General features: G+C 39.0%; 2 protein-coding genes across 3 annotated transcripts; one reads left to right on the top strand and one right to left on the bottom strand.

Annotated features, from left to right (window-relative positions):
* The first annotated feature begins 1,254 nt into the window (after positions 1-1,254).
* Positions 1,255-9,292, top strand: LOC117260208 (uncharacterized). The gene is made up of 7 exons (XM_033632139.2): positions 1,255-1,492; positions 3,104-3,328; positions 5,101-5,235; positions 5,379-5,471; positions 5,618-5,686; positions 7,730-7,853; positions 7,940-9,292. The coding sequence occupies exons 3-7, from the start codon at positions 5,143-5,145 to the stop codon at positions 8,812-8,814; spliced, it is 1,254 nt and encodes a 417-aa protein (XP_033488030.2). The 5' UTR covers positions 1,255-1,492; positions 3,104-3,328; positions 5,101-5,142; the 3' UTR covers positions 8,815-9,292.
* A 2-nt stretch (positions 9,293-9,294) lies between these two features.
* Positions 9,295-17,693, bottom strand: LOC117259372 (histone H4 transcription factor). Of its 2 annotated transcripts, none has more exons than XM_033630661.2 (10): positions 17,641-17,693; positions 16,585-16,782; positions 15,366-15,592; positions 15,169-15,280; positions 14,928-15,080; positions 14,762-14,836; positions 14,418-14,538; positions 12,358-12,496; positions 12,141-12,265; positions 9,295-12,022 (listed from the first exon to the last, which is right to left on the bottom strand). In XM_033630661.2, the coding sequence occupies exons 2-10, from the start codon at positions 16,733-16,735 to the stop codon at positions 11,590-11,592; spliced, it is 1,536 nt and encodes a 511-aa protein (XP_033486552.1). In that variant the 5' UTR covers positions 16,736-16,782; positions 17,641-17,693; the 3' UTR covers positions 9,295-11,589. The 2 variants fall into 2 exon arrangements, with proteins under 2 accessions (XP_033486552.1, XP_033486553.1); XM_033630662.2 differs by having other exon boundaries at positions 17,645-17,689.
* Positions 17,694-19,477: the final 1,784 nt, after the last annotated feature.

Genomic DNA, 19,477 nt, shown 5'->3' with positions numbered 1-19,477 from the left:
TAGTCTGAATAATGTCTATTGGTGCATTATTGCATCATTTCCAGTATAAAGCAGTAAAAAAACTGGATTGATTTCTTGTACACTAAATAGTTTGAATGCACAGTCAAATTTAATAAAACATAATTTTAAAAAAGTGTACTAAAACTATCAGTTTTATTTAATGGAATTCCTACTGAAAATGCAATACACACAATAAAGCACTGTCAATAATTGTTATTTAGGTCTCTTGAGTGTTGCCACAATTTTCTAATTTTGATTCTGAAATTTCAGGGCTGCTTAAAATGACCTGTCGTGTCCAAAAGGTGAGTCTGTGTAAAATAATCTGTTAAGTGTCAACGTTACAGAGGATGGATATTTTAAATCATTTCCATATTTGAGTATTCAAGTGATCACAAAAAGAGTAAAATGATAATAACATGAGAATAGGGTCTTACATTTGTTCTATGATATGGAGGTTTAACGTTGCACAGCTTGCACTGCACATTCATGTTGTTTATTTTGATGAAGTACTTAGAAACATCACTTTTATGCCTGGGCGTGATTCTGCCTTTAACTTAAGATCACGTGACGTCTGACTGAAAATGCTGAACGTTATCTGCAGCTGTGCAGATCTATCATTTTTGCTACATGGATCGCTGCAGATAGCAGAGACATCACTGTGTCACATCCAGCAAATTCAGAACAGGGTCAATTTATGTCCAAGCTTGTGTGTGTCGGTGTGTTTTCTTTTACTAAGCAAAAAATGTGATATCTATATATGTTGAACAAATACTGGCGTCCAAATCAGGCACTTGAGTATTAATATTAATAAAAATAATAATCTAAAATTTGTGACAGGACAACTTTCAACACATCATAATAAAACCAATATATAAAAAGGAACACATTAGAAGTATAAATATTAAAACAACATAAATAACTACAAAAACCTATCATAAATTAAATACAAAAGGAACCTTTGAGAAACAGGCGTGAAAGGTTTGGTTACATACAGTTTTTAGATACATTCACAGAGCATTATTAATAGATGTGGGGATTCTGTTTTTATTTTTATTTCTATGTCAGATATTCTATTTGAAAACCCCTGCTGTTGCCACATACAGTAAGCTGTCTTTCTCTAAACTGAATCAGAAGGGTTTAGGGGGCTGATGGGATTAGTTTAAGCCATTAGGAGTAGTTAATGGTCTTTCCTGGTGTTGGTAAGTAACACTGACTAATTGACCACAGGGCAGCAGACAGCTGACACCTGCTCACAGCAACAGGTGGTCCCTGCTGAACTGCAGTCAGTGTTCAGGGTCTGCAGACGGACGACAAACAAGAGACGTTCTCCAATTAATGTGGCTGATATTTAAATTTAGGAAGGAAGAAGAAGAAGAAGTCTTTATCTTCTAATTTTGTTGGCTGGACGAACTGGAGGTTTTTTTTTTACTGGATAACAATCTCCAAATATCAGGAAGTCGAGGTTTCACATTCACTTCACTTCAGCACACAGGTAAGAGACATATGTGCAGAAAATATGCAATTGATTTTGCAACATTAGATAATGAGATGATGACAGATAAACAGAAATTACACCTCCAGATTACTCTCTACCTTTCCCCTTATTTTAGGATGTTGTTTTAGTCTTTGTAACTTTTAAAAAGTGCCCCAAAAATAACATTTCTATTGTCTTTTGAGAAGGACATCTGGTGTATCTTCTTACCCCTTGCTAATGTATGTTTTCTTCATCTCATATTATATTCAGTGTGCAACAATTTATTGATTCATGACTATTTACATTGGTGTTGTAACTGTTTAGTGCTGCTAATAACATTTATTATCTACAAAATTATCTATTAAATTGTTTGCTTGATAAAGTGGAAGAAAAGAGTGAAAGCACAAATTTCCAGAGCCTCAAGTGAGGTCTTTAAATGCCTCATTTTATTAAACCAACAGTCTAATTAGAATTAGAAGTGTACATTTGTGTGCCACAAATAGATGCGCTGTGTTTAGTGTTTGTAGCAAAACTTTAATTTTTTTATGCCTGTTCACAGGAGACTTTTTAAAAGTTAAAAACGTAAAAAGAAAATAAAATACATCCAAATGAAATACAAAATTCTGATGTGTTTACTGTGTGAGAACAATGTTTGTCTTATAGCCGTGATTTAATATCTCTCTTAAAAACATTAAAACTGTGTTGCATTAATGTTTGAGAAGCTCAAACGAGAACATTTTTTCAAGCTCTGCTTTAAAAAAATGATTAAAACACTTACAAGAATTGTTGCCAAATCATTTTCTAATAAATTAATCACTTTAAAGTTTTATGAATTATGGATGTGTAATATGTCTCATGAAGTTACACAGTATTAAGATTTCACTGTCGCACAGTATGATGGAGTGCGTTTTATCTCAGTTGCGAGTACTCTCAGATGACACAGCAAGCCGATGCCTCATTCACTCTGTTTGTGCTCCTAACAAACAGCTCCTTTATGAGATTAAGAGATTTCTGTGACACGCTGACATGGACGAAATTTAGAGAACATAGGATGTGTAACCTCCAGCTAATCTTGTCTTTATGAGAAAGGAGGGATCAGGCTATTGGATTGCTGCGGCCTGGAGAGGTTAACTGAGTAACTCACAAACAAGAAAGGAATCTGCGTCATCTTTATGTATCTCTGGTTCCTTCTGGAGCTCCTGTGCTCTGTCTGTGTTTGACTTGTTTACAAGGCTTCCCAGAACTTTGGCCTTTCACTACACCAAGTCAAACATTAAGTTACAGGGATACACAACACAATAAATTCACAGTGGAGCCTCTACTCTGGTTTACATTCACCACAGATATACTGTATATGACAGTGCTCACTAACAGCATTACTAATCATGTGTCCTTGAAACGGATGGATCCTAAATTAATTAAATGGATTGGCACACTGGACTCTTCAATTGGATTAAAGTCTGTAATGCAATCTAACAAGTTACTGTCATTTGCATGTGATTTGCAAAGCAAATTGCCTGACAAGTATATGTGTTATAATTTTTATTCTTCAAATGTTTATGTACTGATATACATGATTGTGTTTGTAATTCAGTCACTGATTCATACTGTTTGTGTCTTCACTATAAGGGTGATTCCTAATCTGGAAAGAAGACTGCAAGAGTCTGAACCTGCAGGTGTTTAGCTGCTTTTTTAACTTCTTCCTCAACAAGAAAAGCTCCATATTACCAGTGAACTGAGCCACAAAGTACTTCAGACCAGTGCGACCAGTGGGCCTTCAACAAGCCTCATTTATGCCGGGAGAAAAATCGCTGATTCAAATTCCTCAAGCCCCAAAACACATTCCACAGTCAGGTATGACCAACTACACTCTGAGCTATAACATTTTTTATCAGCTTCTAATTTTTGTTTAAAGGGATAGTTTGTATCTTTTGAAGTGGGATCAGAAAGCGATTTCAGATGGGGAATAAAGACGTTACATTGCTCTCTTTAAAGCCAGACCCCATTGAGACAAACAGTGATTTTCAGTTCATTTTCACTCATTCGCTGAACACAGGAGCTGCTGGTCTACCACTGCCTGATCAGTTATTTTGTTTGTGTTGTTGTGTGATTTCTGTGTTTAAAAGGGATAGTTAAGACTTACCAAAGTCACACAATAACACAAGCTAGCTAACTGATCAAGGCAGTAGACCAGCAGCTCCTGTGTTCAGCAAGCTAAAATTACTGTTGTTCTCAATGGAGTCTGATGACTTTGACAAGAGTGTAGATGGGGCACTGAAGCTGTTAACAGATTTTTGTGTCTGTCTGATGGAAAAAGATAAAGCGGTGAAAATACTCTCTGAAAATACTTTTGATTTTTTTTTTTGGTGGGACTTTTTTAGATGGCTAAAATAATGGTTCAATGTTGCCCCTGTCATTGCTTAGCTTCTGTGTCAGCACTCCTGACGCTTCTCCAAACTAGGGACGTTTAAGCAGACATTTACTGTATGCAATATTCTGACTATGGTTAAGTGCCCCATCCAACTCCACTTCAAATAAATCTGAACTATCCCTTTAAGATGCAGCATGTCAGTGTTAAAATTGAACGTTTGAATGTGATTTTTCTTCCCTCTTGAGTAAAGAGGAAAAGTGTGAGGCTGAGAGCTGTGAGGCTCAGGCAAAGACACTATTTGAGGTGAAAGGGACAGGTGCATGCCAGTGTAGTAAGTTATTGTTGTCTGGCCCAATGATTTAGCCCATATTTTTTCAAAAATGGCACTCCTTTTCAGAGTCATAGCTCAGTCAAATCTGAACACACTTGATACACAGATATTTAGATTCAGTGTGACCTACAATAAACGTCCATAAATCAGCTTAGAAATCACAGGAACAAAACTCCTCCTCCAGAGTACGCCTGAAAATCATGACAGTTTTAAAGAGATAGTTCATCCAAAATCAAAAATACATATTTGTCCTCTTACCTGTAGTGCTGTCTATCAGTCTAGATTGTTTTGGTGTGAGCTGCTGAGTGTTGGAGATATCGGCTGTAAAGATGTCTGCCTTCTCTCCAGCATAATGGAACTAGATGACACTTGGCTTGTGGTGCTCAGAGCAATGTCTCTTTCCACAAATCATGACCTGGTTACTCAGGTCAATCCACAGACTTTGTTGTGAACAGTTTTATGTAGGAACTGTTTTCTTTCTACCAAACACCTGCCAACCGCATCACTGCACAGATGGAAGCGTGCATCTAATCATGGATGAGAGGCTCGTGCTCGTGACGGTGTAAGATGTAAACATTACTGGCATCCACTGCGGCTGACCTGTAACATGGGCTTGCGGTAGATGCATACATCCTTCTGCACAGTGATCCGGTTGGCTGGTGTTGTTCACTGGAAAGAAAATAGTTCCTACATGAAACTGCTCACAACAAGGTCTGTGGAGTACCCTTGTCATGATTTCTGGAAAGAGAGGCTGTTGAGTTTGTCGAATGTATTTTTTTGGTACTTTGAGCACCACAAGCCGAGTGACATCGAGTTCCATTATACTGGACAGCAGTGTCAGACTTTAAAACGCCCTGCTCTAGAGTAAACAGCCCTACCTGCTCAGCAACTGTAAGCATCACTTACTTTTTTGTTATCTCGCAGTTCGCTTCATATGTGCACAGCCTGGTTCATCAGCATCTTCACATGCATCAGCACGCTCACCAGCATGCCTTCACTCCGACCCTGCACCAATCCTTGACCATCCTGCCTGCTTCAATGGAAACTCAGAGCAGTAACGTAAGGACATTAATCATTATACTCTGATGTTCACACTGAGTGACCTTATTTGCCACGTATATGTTACTAATACAATTTTTATGGAATTGTCACTCAGCCACAAATAATAATTTTATGTCATTCCCTTTCACCTCTTGCTACAGTTCAACAGGCACCTCCCCAGAGGAACAACGAGGCCCTCCTTTGCTCCTGTCACTGCCTTTCACAGAGCAGCACAGAAGCCCTCCAGGCCAACAGTGAGTCCAGCGTGCATCAATCCAAACTCTTGCTTCTGTTTCTTTTTTAAAAGTCAAAGCTCATGTATGCTCAGTTAAACTATTTTGATTAAACAAAATTTTAGAAATCATTGTTACAAATTGTTTTCTTTTTTCTTTTTTTTCAGAAACGAGGGAGATGGGGTGCAATGCACGTCTGCATTGCCTGGAAGATTTATTACAACGAACAACTCAAGGTATTAATCAAATTATGAGTTAAATAAAGTCAGTAAATTCAGACAGTATTCAACCTTTTTTTTCAAACTTGAAGGTATTTTGTGTCTGAAATTGAAAGCAGTTAAAGTGGATTTGGGGATTTCTAAATGTGACCTCATAATGTGAAATATATTTCACATTATTTTTTTTCACGTTTACTTTGGACATATCTATATAGGATCTTTCAGTTTACAAACTCAGTTTTTAAGAGCTAAACACATAGGAAAAATATTATTGTACATTTCTGAAGTTCAGTGAACTCTGGTATCTTTGAGTTAACCCTCTGAGACCTGCAGGACCACAGCTGATCTTGTCCAACATTATTGTCTTTAAGATGATGTGGCATGCTCATTTTTTTGAGAATAGACAACTAGACAACCTAAGACATCCATTGGTACCAACCATGTCATGCTAGTTTGTTAGTAAAGGGGCTGAATAATGAAAAGTTTGGCGAGGGAAAAACTGGTATGGTCGTTTTCAAAGAGATCCCCGACTTCTCACTTCAATATATCTGAATGCAAAGAGGATGTAAGGATGAGTCTCCCTTTTACAGCTGGTCCCATGCAGTCTTTTTGCATGCAATATAATTGTGTTATTTTTGCCTAATCTAAATCTGTATACTTCTGTATACTGGGGTCCCTGAACAGTCTTGAACTTGCATAAGATGGATTTGACTGGAAAGCTGAAATTCTTGTGGATTCAGTGAGCTCGTCTGTATTCATGTGTGATGATCTTGTTTCCATTCGTATTCATTTCAGTATAGTGAGACCAGGGGTAGGGTCAGTGTATAAATGTGTTAGTGTATAAAATGACCTATTGTGTCACAGCCTCATGAAACTTTACACCTACAAACAAGAGACATTAGATTATTCAGAGGATGTGTTGTTTTCATGGCTATATTGACAACAAGCAGAGCAGTTTTTCAAAATGAAAGTGATCATTATCCAAATGGCAAAAAAAAAAAAAAAGAAAATGCGGTACTTAACAGAAATCTCCAAATGTCAAAAGTTTTTGATACCAGATCGCAGCGTGGATTTTTCTGTGGTGTTCCTCAATGTCTTGGTGTCTTTATGTGGTATTTTGAAGGGATTTTTGACCATTTTTTAACCAATTAAGGTTGCATTTTGCACAAAGTCTGTCTAACAAGTGGCATCAATCTGACTTACGAGACATAATTGAGCATGTATCATATACTTCCATTATGATATCATGATGTTATAAGTCCTTAAACACTCTAAACTTAAAAAAGTTTAAAAGTTTAACAAGGCACCTAACCAAAACATAATATCTGTTACAGTTTCATGACTACAACAGCGCTCAGTGCTGCACAGTGGTCAAATTAACCTTCAGGTTCCAGCATTCAGATGATGTATACCACTTCTATATAGCATATACAGGATGTCTACAGGTGTCAGACAGTTCAGTTTAATACTTTTAAAGACCCATTCAAGACAACTTCTAACCAAAGACAGATTTTTGGACAAATCATGTTGTACTTATTTAAGCATTGCAGGCAAGTATATATGTGGTCTTGTGTGGAGGTAGGTGTAATGTAGGAATATGGTTATTAGATTCTATCTCTTCTCTTATTTTGTCAACAGGTAGGTGCAAGTATGAAGTAAAATGACAGTATTAGTTTTTAAAAATTTGTAACATTAGAAATGTGAACTTTTACATTGAAAGGTGTCACTCATTTTCACAAAAAGGACTTTAAAAATGGATAAATAAAATTAGATCAAATATTTGTAGTAGTTAAGACCTCACAAATTCAAATTTCAGACAATTTTAATGACTTTTAAGGCCTTATTGCTGTAACATTGAACTTAAGACATTTTAAGACCGGTAGACACCCTGATACACTATTGACCTGCTATCTGTCGCCAAAGATCCCCCGCGCCTTCCAAAAAGACAAAAATAGGTCTATGGTGGGTCTCAGAGGGTTAACACATCATGTCTTTGTGATTTATATCCATTTCTATCTAATTCCAAAACTAACTTTGTGCATTACAAACTGTATTTAACAGAAAATGCAGCACAAACCCAACAGTCTCCATCGAAAAGTGACATCTGAATATCCTGCCACCGGTCTACCTGACACAGTGCAACGCAAGGAATCAGACCAGCCCTCCTGCATACACCCAAATACCGGTGGGTTTAAGGCCGCATTGTAAGAAACAATTTAGCATCAGTATTGTATGTGTCATATTATTAAAGCTGACCTTCTCATTTTTCAGACTCTCCATGTGGACCCTCTGCATTTGGAAACATGAGCGACAGAAGTGAAACAGAAAAAGCAGCTGAAAATTTCAGCCACTTCAACAGAAGTTATCCCTCTGACCTTTACACATCTTCACCAGCGTCATGTCACGGCCACACGACCAGGAAAGAGACACTGGAACAGCCCCCAAACCTGCACCAGAAAGAGAAACTTCAGAAGGAGACGCACGGGGGCCAGCCATTTGACACAACAAAGGATTTACCTCTCAGGGACAAATCTTGGGATCAAACAGCGACTCCTGACCCTGACGGCAGACACGGCTGCAGGAAAAGGCAGCTCGAGTTTGACAACTCCTTTAAAGTGAAGAGGATAAAGCAGGAAATCGTAGATCACAAGTCTGATGCTTCAAAGACTTTGCACACTGATCCACCTCCACTCAGCATCAGACACACACATCCATCTTCACACAGCATGCCGGTGCAACATATAAACATAGGTGATTTGTCTGTCTTGTATCCTAACAGCAGTAGATGTAACATTACCAGAACTCCTGGGAGACTCGTCTCTTATCCAGGAGCTGAAATGCATCCCTACCAAACTGCATCATGGGAGCCAATGTGGGACATTCATAAGACGATGGAGCTCCACTCTAGAAAAAACATGCTGCAGAACTATTCATTGAATACCTGCAAAGGGATCAGGATACCTCATGTAGCACAGAAACAGAAAGAGGCTTTTCATGGGTTCTTTACGCCACCTTTTTATTTCCCTCTTGCTCTGAGGCAGCAGGAGACAGTTTACCTTAGAGGGAGGGAGCTTCTACACTCAAGTCATCAGAACTGTCATGTCCACCATCCTGGCTATGTGGCAACATCCTACATGGGGCCCTGAGTCTCCAGAGCAGCAATTCCCATGAGGTCACTAAGTAATCCCTCTCTATCATCACTTATGACCCAAAAGAACTGTGTGGTGGTATATTTATCTGCAAAGACGCTACCCTCTGCCTGTAATTTCTTCTTATTTTGCTGTAGTTGGCATGTTTCTGGCCTCAACATGCAGGTGAGGTCGGGACTTTATAAAAAGGAAGTGACCAGGTGCCTGACCGTAAGCAGCACGCACCCAAGAGGAAGCTACAAAAAGATAGCCCAGAAAGCACAAATACAGCGAGGTGAAATGCCAGCCTGGGGATGGCTTTCACTTCGCTGACGATACTGTTTACAGCAGTGTCCGACAATCCCTGCATAGTAGTAATAAAGCATGGTGGTCTTGAAATTTAACATCAGTCTCTTCAGTGGATTTTGGTGACCGTACATACTAATGCTGTAATGATTCCCTCTTTTAATCGTTTTGATTAAATACATTCAGATGCACGTGCTTGCTCATTTATTAAAATAAAGTCAGGTGATATCAATGCTCATGTTTGGTGGAAGAAAAGGTTCAAAAAGTAACTGACCTTTCACTAAGCCCTGCCCCTTTGTGATGGTCCAACAAGCTGTCAGAGTAAGCATGGAGCCCACACTGTAACTAACTGCACTCCCTGAAGAAATATTATATTTTTGGAAAAATGAAACAGTGATTCCAGAGAGAAGCAGACAGAGGGGTCTACAGTCTGTGTTTGAAGGATATATCCAGGATGTCAAACTGACTCAGCAGCAACAACAGGTTAAAAAGACAAAGATAGTTTGAAGCTAAAGCCGAACTATAGGCTACAGATCACAGTGTAAAAGTGAACCACCACATCACTGCTGATCGTCACAGAAGACAATGAATATGAAGGGAAACTTTGCTGATATTGAACCAGCTGTGTGGCATCGCAGTGTTTGCAGATGAACGTGCCACTGCCAGCCCCTGGACCTCTGCCGCTGGACAGGCAGGGATCACCAAGGAAAGTCAAACAACGTTCATCTGCGCACAAAGTGATGACACACAGCTGGTTGAATATCAGCAAAGTTTCCCTGCTTCCCTTCACTGGTTCCTGTACAGCAGGGTCGGTCTGATTTTCACTGTTAAAATCATTAAAAATCAAAAGCAGCATGTGTATACATTCAGTAGGCTACATCTTCAGTAGCTAGCTAGCTAACCCTACACTTTTCAGGGTTTGATTTTGGTTTTGGAACAGGGAAGAAACGTATATCTTTTTCCAACCTCTCCAGGTAACGAGTATCATTAATACACATTTACATTACATTTACATTACAACATTTAGCTCCAAATCCACAAAACCAGGTTGAAAATGAAGGAAATCTGAAATGATTGCATTAGAGTCAATGGAGCACAGCTGTGTTGTTGTCGAACCCTGGTCTGAGCCGGCCTGATGCTACGTTATGATTGGCCAGTCTGCGTCCAAGACGGTATTTCGCAAAGGGTCAATTAGCAGGAAACACAACTGATGCGACTGCCTTTTGTTTTGCATGTACTTGGTCATAAACCAAAGTATTGGACAAATTAAATTTTTTACCAAGCAGCACCCTTCAGGGCTGAAAACTACAGTTTCTTGAATGTCCACTTGAGGCTGGATCCAAAAAGAGAGTTAATCTGCTCAACTTTACAGTAGAAATAAGCATGTTTACAACCTGGTATACAAAATTATTTTTTGTCTCTGTAGCTTTTATATAATTCAACCATTTACATTTTATTAAGCCTTAAAGTTACGCATATTTATGTGCAGGACTGCTTGAGTGACACCCCTCGCTCATCCACAGCTCCAGCCTCTCGTCCAAATATGGTCAATGCTGGCTCAAAAACCAAGATGGTTACAGCCCAAATGGTGAACTCCGGGCTTCAAAATGGCAGTCACGGTAGCTACGTCCATTATTCTATACAGTCTATGGTGCAAGCACAATGTCTCCGTTCACTGTTATGCCGACGACACACAAATTTACCTTTTGTTAAACCCAGGGGATTCCAGCTCCATCACATCCATCCTTAACTACCTCACTCGTTCTTTCAATTTGTACAGCACTTTAGTCAACTGTGGTTGTTTTTAAATGTGCTTTATGAATTAACATGATGATTTATGTTTTTGACCTGGTTCTAGGTTAAAAATCAGGACCAAAATGGTTGATCGACTGACCGTTCAACATTACCGTCCTCACAGCAAAAGTGACTCAGGAAAAGAAAAGTAAAAACTGAAACAAGAAAGTCTTACTTTTGTATAAAAAATGTATTTCACATTTGTAACAATAAAATTAAGCAAAATTCTAAGACTAGCATAAAAGATAATGACTTCTGAAATCCTCTGTCAGGCAACTTCATGGACAAATCACAGACACTGGAACACTGTGTGTAAAGATCACGTGAAGAACAACACTTTGTAGTGCTTTCAAGTCTTCTCATTCATGTAAGCTTCATCAGAATCATTAGTGGGATTAACAGGCAATCCCTTAGATGGGAGACATCACAAAGCCAAGCTGGGCCATTGGAGTTAATAAGAGCTGCTAAAATAAAACTGTGGTCTCCAACAGCAGTGAAGAAATAACCATCTCAATGAAGCACCACTCTAAAACCACAGGAGACCACAAGAAAGCTTTGGCTAGAAAAAAACAGTTCCAGTCTTCACTTGCAGCTCCACAGCAAAAATATAGGACAAGAGGCAAACCAATGTCAATGCATAACAGCTACAAGAGCATCCATGATGGATACGTGGTGCAGTGCAGCGTGCAGGAATCACACCACGTCCATGCCCAGGCCCCTCGCGACCTCGGTCAGGGCCTGGACTGCTCCAGATGTCCCACTGCCATCACAGTCCTCTTGAGATACTCCTCCAGGCTCCTCCTCAATGTGAGGAATGGTGCTCATGACACAATAGACGGGAGAGTCACTGTCTCTGGGGCTGGGCTGAGATGAAACATCCTCACCTCCAGAGAGCTCTGAGGAGTACGAGGAGGAGGAGCTGGAGGAAGGCGAGGAGGATCCCGCGGGAGAGCTTGGCCCGCTCACCGGTGTGACTGCAGCCCTCTTGTTCCGGCTGCTGGTTCTCTGACTTTTCCGAAGGCTCTGCGGCTTTTTAACCATGTTCTTCATGATCTCCTTTGTCACTTCTACAGTCTCAAACCGCACCATGTTGAGTTTTAGGAAGCCGTCTACATCCTTTCTGTATCTGTGAAGAAAGCACACGAACAACCACATATAAAACACGTATTATTTCAGTCTTTACTTCTTGTTAAATGAATTACATCTGATGCACCACAGAGTGAATCTATGAAATCAGCCGTTACCTAAAGCGTGAATGTCCAGACGGCCATTTTAGCTCATGCTTCTTGCGTAGGTGAAGCGTGAGAGTGTAACACCAGGAGAAGACCTTATCACAGATATGGCATTTATATTTAGACATGCCCCCGACCTGTTGATAAATATATGTAGTGGTATTAACAACAAAGCATGATAACTGTGAACAAGACTGCAGCAGGTTGTAATGACGATGATCTGACAAACCTCGTGTACTCTCTTGAAGTGGTGGCTCATGGTTTGGAATGAGTAACAGGAATAATCACAACCCTCCACTGTACAGTGATACACAGTTCCTTCATTGTGAACCTCTGTGTGCTTCTGAAGATCCCTCGGGTTCTTAAATCTGTAAAGAAAAATATTTATAACATGATTTTATGATGCAGTCTTTAAAATACAACTTTACATGACGGTTTTGTTCCAGTTAAGTTATGATTTTATTTCTATTTGTAACATTTTTTTAAAAAATGCCACAGATTTTCTGAAAATCTGATTAGTTCAAAAATATACCAGACACCATTAAACACACAGGAAAGTAACTACAAAATGTTAAAGTGATTAGTTACTACACGGTTTTTCCACTGTTTGGTAATCCATTTAAAAGAGAAAAGATACTAATAAAGGAACTCCTTTATACAACCTAAATTCCAAAAATTGAATACACAACAAGACAAGATATTTAATTTTCAAACTAATAAACTTTCTTGTTTTTGTAAATATTTTTATGCCTGCTACATGTTACATAAAAGCTGGGACAGGAGCATGTTTACTAGTGCATTACATCACCTTTTCTTTTGACAACACTCAGTAAGCATATGGTAAATGAGGAGAGTAATTGTTGAAGTTTTTAAAGTGAAATTCTTTCCCATTCTTGTTTGACACACAACTGAAGTCTGGGATCTCCATTGTCGTGGGTTGCGTTTCATAATGCACAGCACATTTTTAAATAGGACAGGTCTGGACTGCGGACAGACCAGTTTAGTACTCACACTCTTTAACTAAGAAGCCACGCTGTTATAAAACATGCAGAATGTGTCTCATCATCTTGCTGGAGTAAGGAGGGACGTCCCCTAGAAAAATGTCATCTGAATGGCAGCATATAATGCTCCGAAACCAATATGTACCTTTCAGCATTCATGATGCCTTCACAGATGTTCAAGTTACCCATGATGCCGTGGGTACCAACACACCTGCATATCATCACAGATGCTGACTTTTGAACTTCGTGCCAGGAACAACTTGGATTTTCCTTTCGCTCTTAAGCCCAGAGAGCACAACGTCCATGATTTTCAAAATTGATTTAAAATGTGGACTCATCAGACCACAGCACACTTTTCCACTTTGTGTCAGTCCATCTCAGATGAGCTCTGTGGTGTTTCTGGATGTTGTTGAAATAAGGCTCTCACGTGGTAGAGTCTTAACTTGCATTTGAAGATGCAGCAACAAACTGTCTTTACCAACAACAGTGTGCCAAAAGAGTTCCAGAGCCCATGTAGTAATATTCTCTATATAATTATATCGGTTTTTAATGCAGTGCCACCTGAGAGGTCAAAAGTCACCAGCAGTCACTGCTGGTTTTCAGCCTTGCCCCTTAAGTGCAGAGATTTCTCTAGATTCTCTGAATGTTTTCATAATATTATGGATTGTAGTGAAATCCTTAAATTCTTTGCAGAAGTGCTATAAGAAATGTTGAGTATTTGAGTATTTACAGTATTTATATAGCACCTACACCTGCCTTATAATTATAAAAAGACATGTAAATAATAATAACGATAATACATTGGATTTATATAGCTCTTTTCAGGATACTCAAAGACGCTTTGTACAATATGGGACCTTTAAAAGGGCTAATGTGACTGAAATTGTACTGTAAACATAGCCAAAGAGCAGGTAACATTATGAAACAAAACAACAGAAGATGGAAGAAACAGCATGTTTATGAACGCTGGTGCTGAAGGCAACAATGTGTCGTCCACGTCTCCTATTTTCTCAACAGTGTTTTTGTTTGCAACACAAATAAAACGCAATATAAATGACGTTTACTTACTTACCAATAGGTAATGAATGACATCCTTTATAATACAGCAATTTAAAGATAAATGTTTTATTGAAATAGGTGAAACTTGATTTTTCTACTTTAGTGCCAAATTGACGAGAAAACACAATTTAGAGGGGGTTGTAAACTGACAAACTATTCTTGAGCTCCACTTTTGCTCAAGTACAGCTGCTGTCAAGTGGACATCTAATCAGCTGTTTTGAAAGTCTACCTTTTGTCACAGAAGTCACACGGGAAGGGACGCTCATCGCAGTGGCGGAACCTGATGTGGATCTTCAAAGCTGCCAAAGTGGTGCAGGTCATGTCACAGAAGGGACACTTCACCTGATTCACTGGGAGGAAAGGAAAAAGTAAAAATTGAATATATTCCCTGATAAAAGGCTAAATTGGCCAACTGATGGTCAGCTTAGTTTATCAGTGATCCATCATGCACCTTTTAAGTACAATTACATTAAATGGATTTATCCTCTTCTTTTCAATGACTAACTCTATGACAATTTTATTCTGACCAAAACATTCATGAAAATGAAACAAAAAGTTGTACTAAATGATTACCATGCTGACGGACATGATCCCTCAAAAGCCTCTCGCTGGAAAAAGCTTTGCCACAATGTTCACATACCAGTGACTCTGTTCAAATGAGATACATTTACAGAAGTCAGAATCTATACAATATGTTTAGCACATGATCATCCTAAAAAAAATGAAGTGTCCTTCTCACCAACTGGCTCGGCCTGTCTGTGCAGGTGGTCAAACAACTTTGTGTTGCTGGAGAACATGCTGCCACATGTAGGACACGCTACGAGTCTCTCCTGTGTGTGGCTTCGCATGTGTTCTCTCAAACGGTATCTGATTTTGAAGAAAGCATCGCATCCTGTAAGAGAAACATGACATATAGATATGATTAGATAAAGTTAGATGTACTTGGAACAGCTCTTTGGCTTCCTCTTACTCAGTCGTACCTGACCAGTGGCAGAAGAGAGCCTGTTGTTGCTGCAGGAGAGACTGTGGCTCAGCACTTTCAACATGATTGTCCACATGTCGGTAGAACCACTCAGGATTGTTGAATGTACTCTATATAAAGACAAAAATATTAATTCTGTAATAATAGTGCCCTCAATTATTTGATGGCAGATGAAAAAGCATTTAAAATACTTACATCGCAGTGCTCCCACTGGCAAACGTATCCATCAGATCCTTCAGGAACCAGGTTGTTGCTGTGCAGGCCTTGGTTGCAGCTGGGCAGATCAGGACGGGACTTGAGCAGCTGTGACCCGATGAACTTGAGCTTACCGTGGTAGTTGTGGAAATAAGCATGGACCTCCAGCTCTGCAGGGCTGCCCATGGCCAGAAATTCACATCCATTCCAGAGACAAGCATACTCATCTAAACAAAGACAGGAGCAAAGTAATTACTGCAATGAAGAAAGGACAGATGTTACAGTATGTACAGGGAGCATGATGAGATGTGACTGAGTAGGGCTGGGCAACTAACTGAACATAGACACAAACTTATATCCAGCCTCATATAAATGATGTAACTAGACTAAACAAGCTGTTGCCTAGTTTGTTAATGCAACTGAAAGTCCAACATCTAAGCCAGAGTAAAAACAAGTCACTGTCAGTCAGTGAGAATTCATGTAGTTTGCGTGGCTTTATTCATAAAAGAAAATCTTGTCAGCAAAGCTCCTGTCTAACTAACAGAAAATGTCACTCCAATATTGGAGAAAATGCCAGCACGGGTGCAGATTAGTAAGAGCTGGAAAAAAAGATGCCATGACAGATGTGTGGGATAAAAATAGTTGTTGCTTCAAGAGGAAACACAGAGAAATTGTCCCCCAATGTGAAAGGGTACTAACTCAGTGTTATCACTGGCAATTTTCTGATTATTGGTCAGTACACAGAATCATTAAGAGGTCTACTGCAGGTAGAAGATACTGTTTGTTACCAAGGTGAAAATGTGAGACTGTTTGTCTCTTGAAGACTAGAAAACTACTTTGCAGTTGACTTTCATACCTATTTTTGACTATGGATTTATCTTGAACACACACGCTGATAATTCCACTTTAAAAACAACTTAATGTGGTTTACTACTGCAACAAACAACAGATCACAGATGAGATCCAAAGATTGATCCCACAGAAAAATACCGACCTTTTAGAGATGTCTGTGTTTGTTTTTAATGCCATCATGTCTCTGTAGCACACTTAATTATTCTACTGTGTCTCGTCTTGTGCAAAGCAGATCCTAGTCTCAATGGGATGTCCTGACTAAAGGTCAGACTGACTAAACTGTCATAGTGGTTTCAGGTAACATCTCCCAGCCTTGCAAGTGAAATAGCCTTACTCCTTGTGTGTGTCCTGTATCCTCCTCACTCACCCAGGTCCTCTAAGGCATCATTGTCTCCCAGGTAGTCCTTTAAATGTAATGACATATGATTGCTCAGCTCCTCCATGGTGCGGCCCTTGAAGTCGCATGAATCCCACTCGCACGCCACCTCAAAGTTGTCAAGTCTCTTGGTCGTCATCATGATGTTGATCTGTGTGCTCAGCTGCTGCTGCACACTATCTTGACCACCTAAACAGAGAAATACAGCAACAGATATTTTAACAGAGAGAAAAAAATTACAGTGTAGGGGTGCAACTAATGATTATATTTGTTACTGATTTATCTGTAGAAACTGCAGCGTAATGAAACAGATTTCCTAGAGCCTACAGAGACTTCATGTAACCGATAACATTATTTCCAATACCCCCCAAAATGCTAAATGTATTATTATGACCAAGGAAAGCAGCAACTCCTCAAATTTCAGAAACTGAATATATTATATTGTTAGCAGTTTCACATGAAAATAATTTAACCGATCAATTGTTCATTAAAATAGTTGTCTGTTAATTTCCCGTCGATCCGAATAATCGACTACTTTACTAATCGTTACAGCTCTAAAACTGTGTGCTACAACACCATTACTAAGAAGCGATTTCAGCCGTTAGCATACAAAGCTAGCTAGAGCCGTTAGGAAATTTAAACTCAGGCTAACAAACTCATAATATATTTAACCGACGTTAGCTCAAGTTAGCTGACAAGTTATAATCTATCTTTCTGTCTGATACATTAAAAACAACTGCAATCGTTTTTACTACCGACTGTTTGCGAGTTGACGAACCCAGTAACCGGTTAAGTGCACATTATTTCTATCTTCGTCTGTTGTGTTCATATAATAACTAGTATTTTGGCTAACAGTCTAGCTAACGCTGAACCTGTCACAGGTTTACTCTCTGTCACTAAACAGCTTACGCTTATCATCATTTTTTAAATGTTTAACATAAAAAATAATTTGACATATTCGTGGGCAACTTGTAGACGCACACTAATGTTTTCGACACTTGGGATACACAGAGTTTTGTAAATGTTTGTTAAAAGTATAAACGTTACTTGCTGCAGCATCTGGGCTTCTTCCCTCCTCTGAGCTTGTCTGATTTTGTTTATTTCCGGTGAGTGCAAGTCCCAAAACGGAAGTTGTTCTTCTTCGTCTGTTATACAAAATCTGTTCTAAACAGACGAAGAACAATACCTCCAAGTGCTGCACTGGGTGAACATCCAAACAATAATTCATGTTTACAAAGAAAAATGGCAGACTTTTGTCTTCATGTGTGCAGTGACAGTAAAGCTGATAAACTGTGCTAAGAGCAGCAACACTGTCATTTCTGAATGGCTCCCAAATTTTTTCTTGTTTACAACATAGAGTGGATTATTGATTGATTATAATTATAATTTTAATGTTGACACTGACAGTGGAAAATGAAAAGGTCATAGGCATCTTCCTTACAAGGTGAAAGATTTAATGCGGCCAACAAAAGCAAGATGAAGACATAAACAGTGTGTAACTGCAATCTAAAGAAAGTTGTTTGCACCTAACAGTCTACCAAGCAATCAGATAAATTTGTGTAATTAGTATACTATTATACTGTATACTACAGAAGCGTATTGCATTCAATTGACAAATTAAAAAAGCCCTGTTTTTTTGAGTAATTTTTTCTGTTTTTCTGAGTATTTTTTTCCCTGTTTGTCGTGGTAATTTTTTTCTGTTTTTCTGAGTATTTTTTTCCCTGTTTGTCGTGGTAATTTTTTTCTGTTTTTCGGGGTATTTTTTTTTCTTGTACTTTTTTGTGGTCATTTCTTTCTGTTTTTCGTGGAGACGAGATACTTCAAAATCTCGCGAGAAGCTCCCACCTGGCACCTGCAAGTGACCCCTGCATCCATGGTGACTCCTGCTTATGGGAGGAGTCAATACGGGATCAATAAGGGTAAGGCACGTAATAAGTTACACACAGGGTATGATAATCTAGCTATGTTTTCGACTGCATCCTTCTAGTGTAGGTCTATCGCTCAGTGTAACAGGTTAGGTTAATAACAGGTTGTAACAACTTTGCCTATCATGCCCATACACGTTTGTCAGCTAACATTGTTACAACCTGTAAATAAAGCTGAAATTGTCTAGGAGCAGGAGCACGGATGCAAAATACATCCATGAGCAGGAGTCACCATGGATGCAGGGGTCACTTGCAGGTGCCAGGTGGGAGCTTCTCGCGAGATTTCAAAGTATCTCGTCTCCTTGTTCATGAAAAAAAAATACCCCAAAAAACGGAAACAGGGCTTTTTTTTATTTGTCAATTGAATGCAATACGCTTCCGTAGTATGACATCAGCTAAATTGAGCCACTTTTTGGCAAATCACTTAGGAAACTAAGAAAAAGCAATGTGTGACACTGGGTTGTGCTTTTATAGTTAATATGGACTGTTTATAATATTTTTTTGTTGAATTGATATAATAAAATATAATTGTTCAGGTCCTATAGCTTTTGAAGCATCAGTTGTCCCATGTTTTTGAGATGAGCCGTGTTCTGGTAAAATGGGCCACTTGATCAGCTAAAAGGAGCCACTCATCTAGATGTATAGCTGTTTTTTTTTACTGATTTATCAACCTTATCATTTTCAGGAATTTTGGTTTTCTGCCAGGCCGCTCACCTCACAGTTCTCCTCAGCAGGCTGGACGTGAAGCATTGCCCCACCCACCACAGCAACCATAGACCATCAATTCAATTGTTTTTTGTCAAGTACAGTTGTAACAACAATTTGAAATAATGTGCAGCCATTGTCTGTTGAAATTTAAAAAACTAGGAGGCTCAAACCGTTAATGGCTCATTTTACCTGATGGCTCAGTTTAGCTGATATCACCCTATATATGTATATGGTACATTATATAAGATTAT

Source organism: Epinephelus lanceolatus, chromosome 4 (assembly GCF_041903045.1).
Source record: "Epinephelus lanceolatus isolate andai-2023 chromosome 4, ASM4190304v1, whole genome shotgun sequence".
NCBI lineage: Eukaryota > Metazoa > Chordata > Actinopteri > Perciformes > Serranidae > Epinephelus > Epinephelus lanceolatus.
This window is presented reverse-complemented; position numbering and strand designations above follow the sequence as displayed.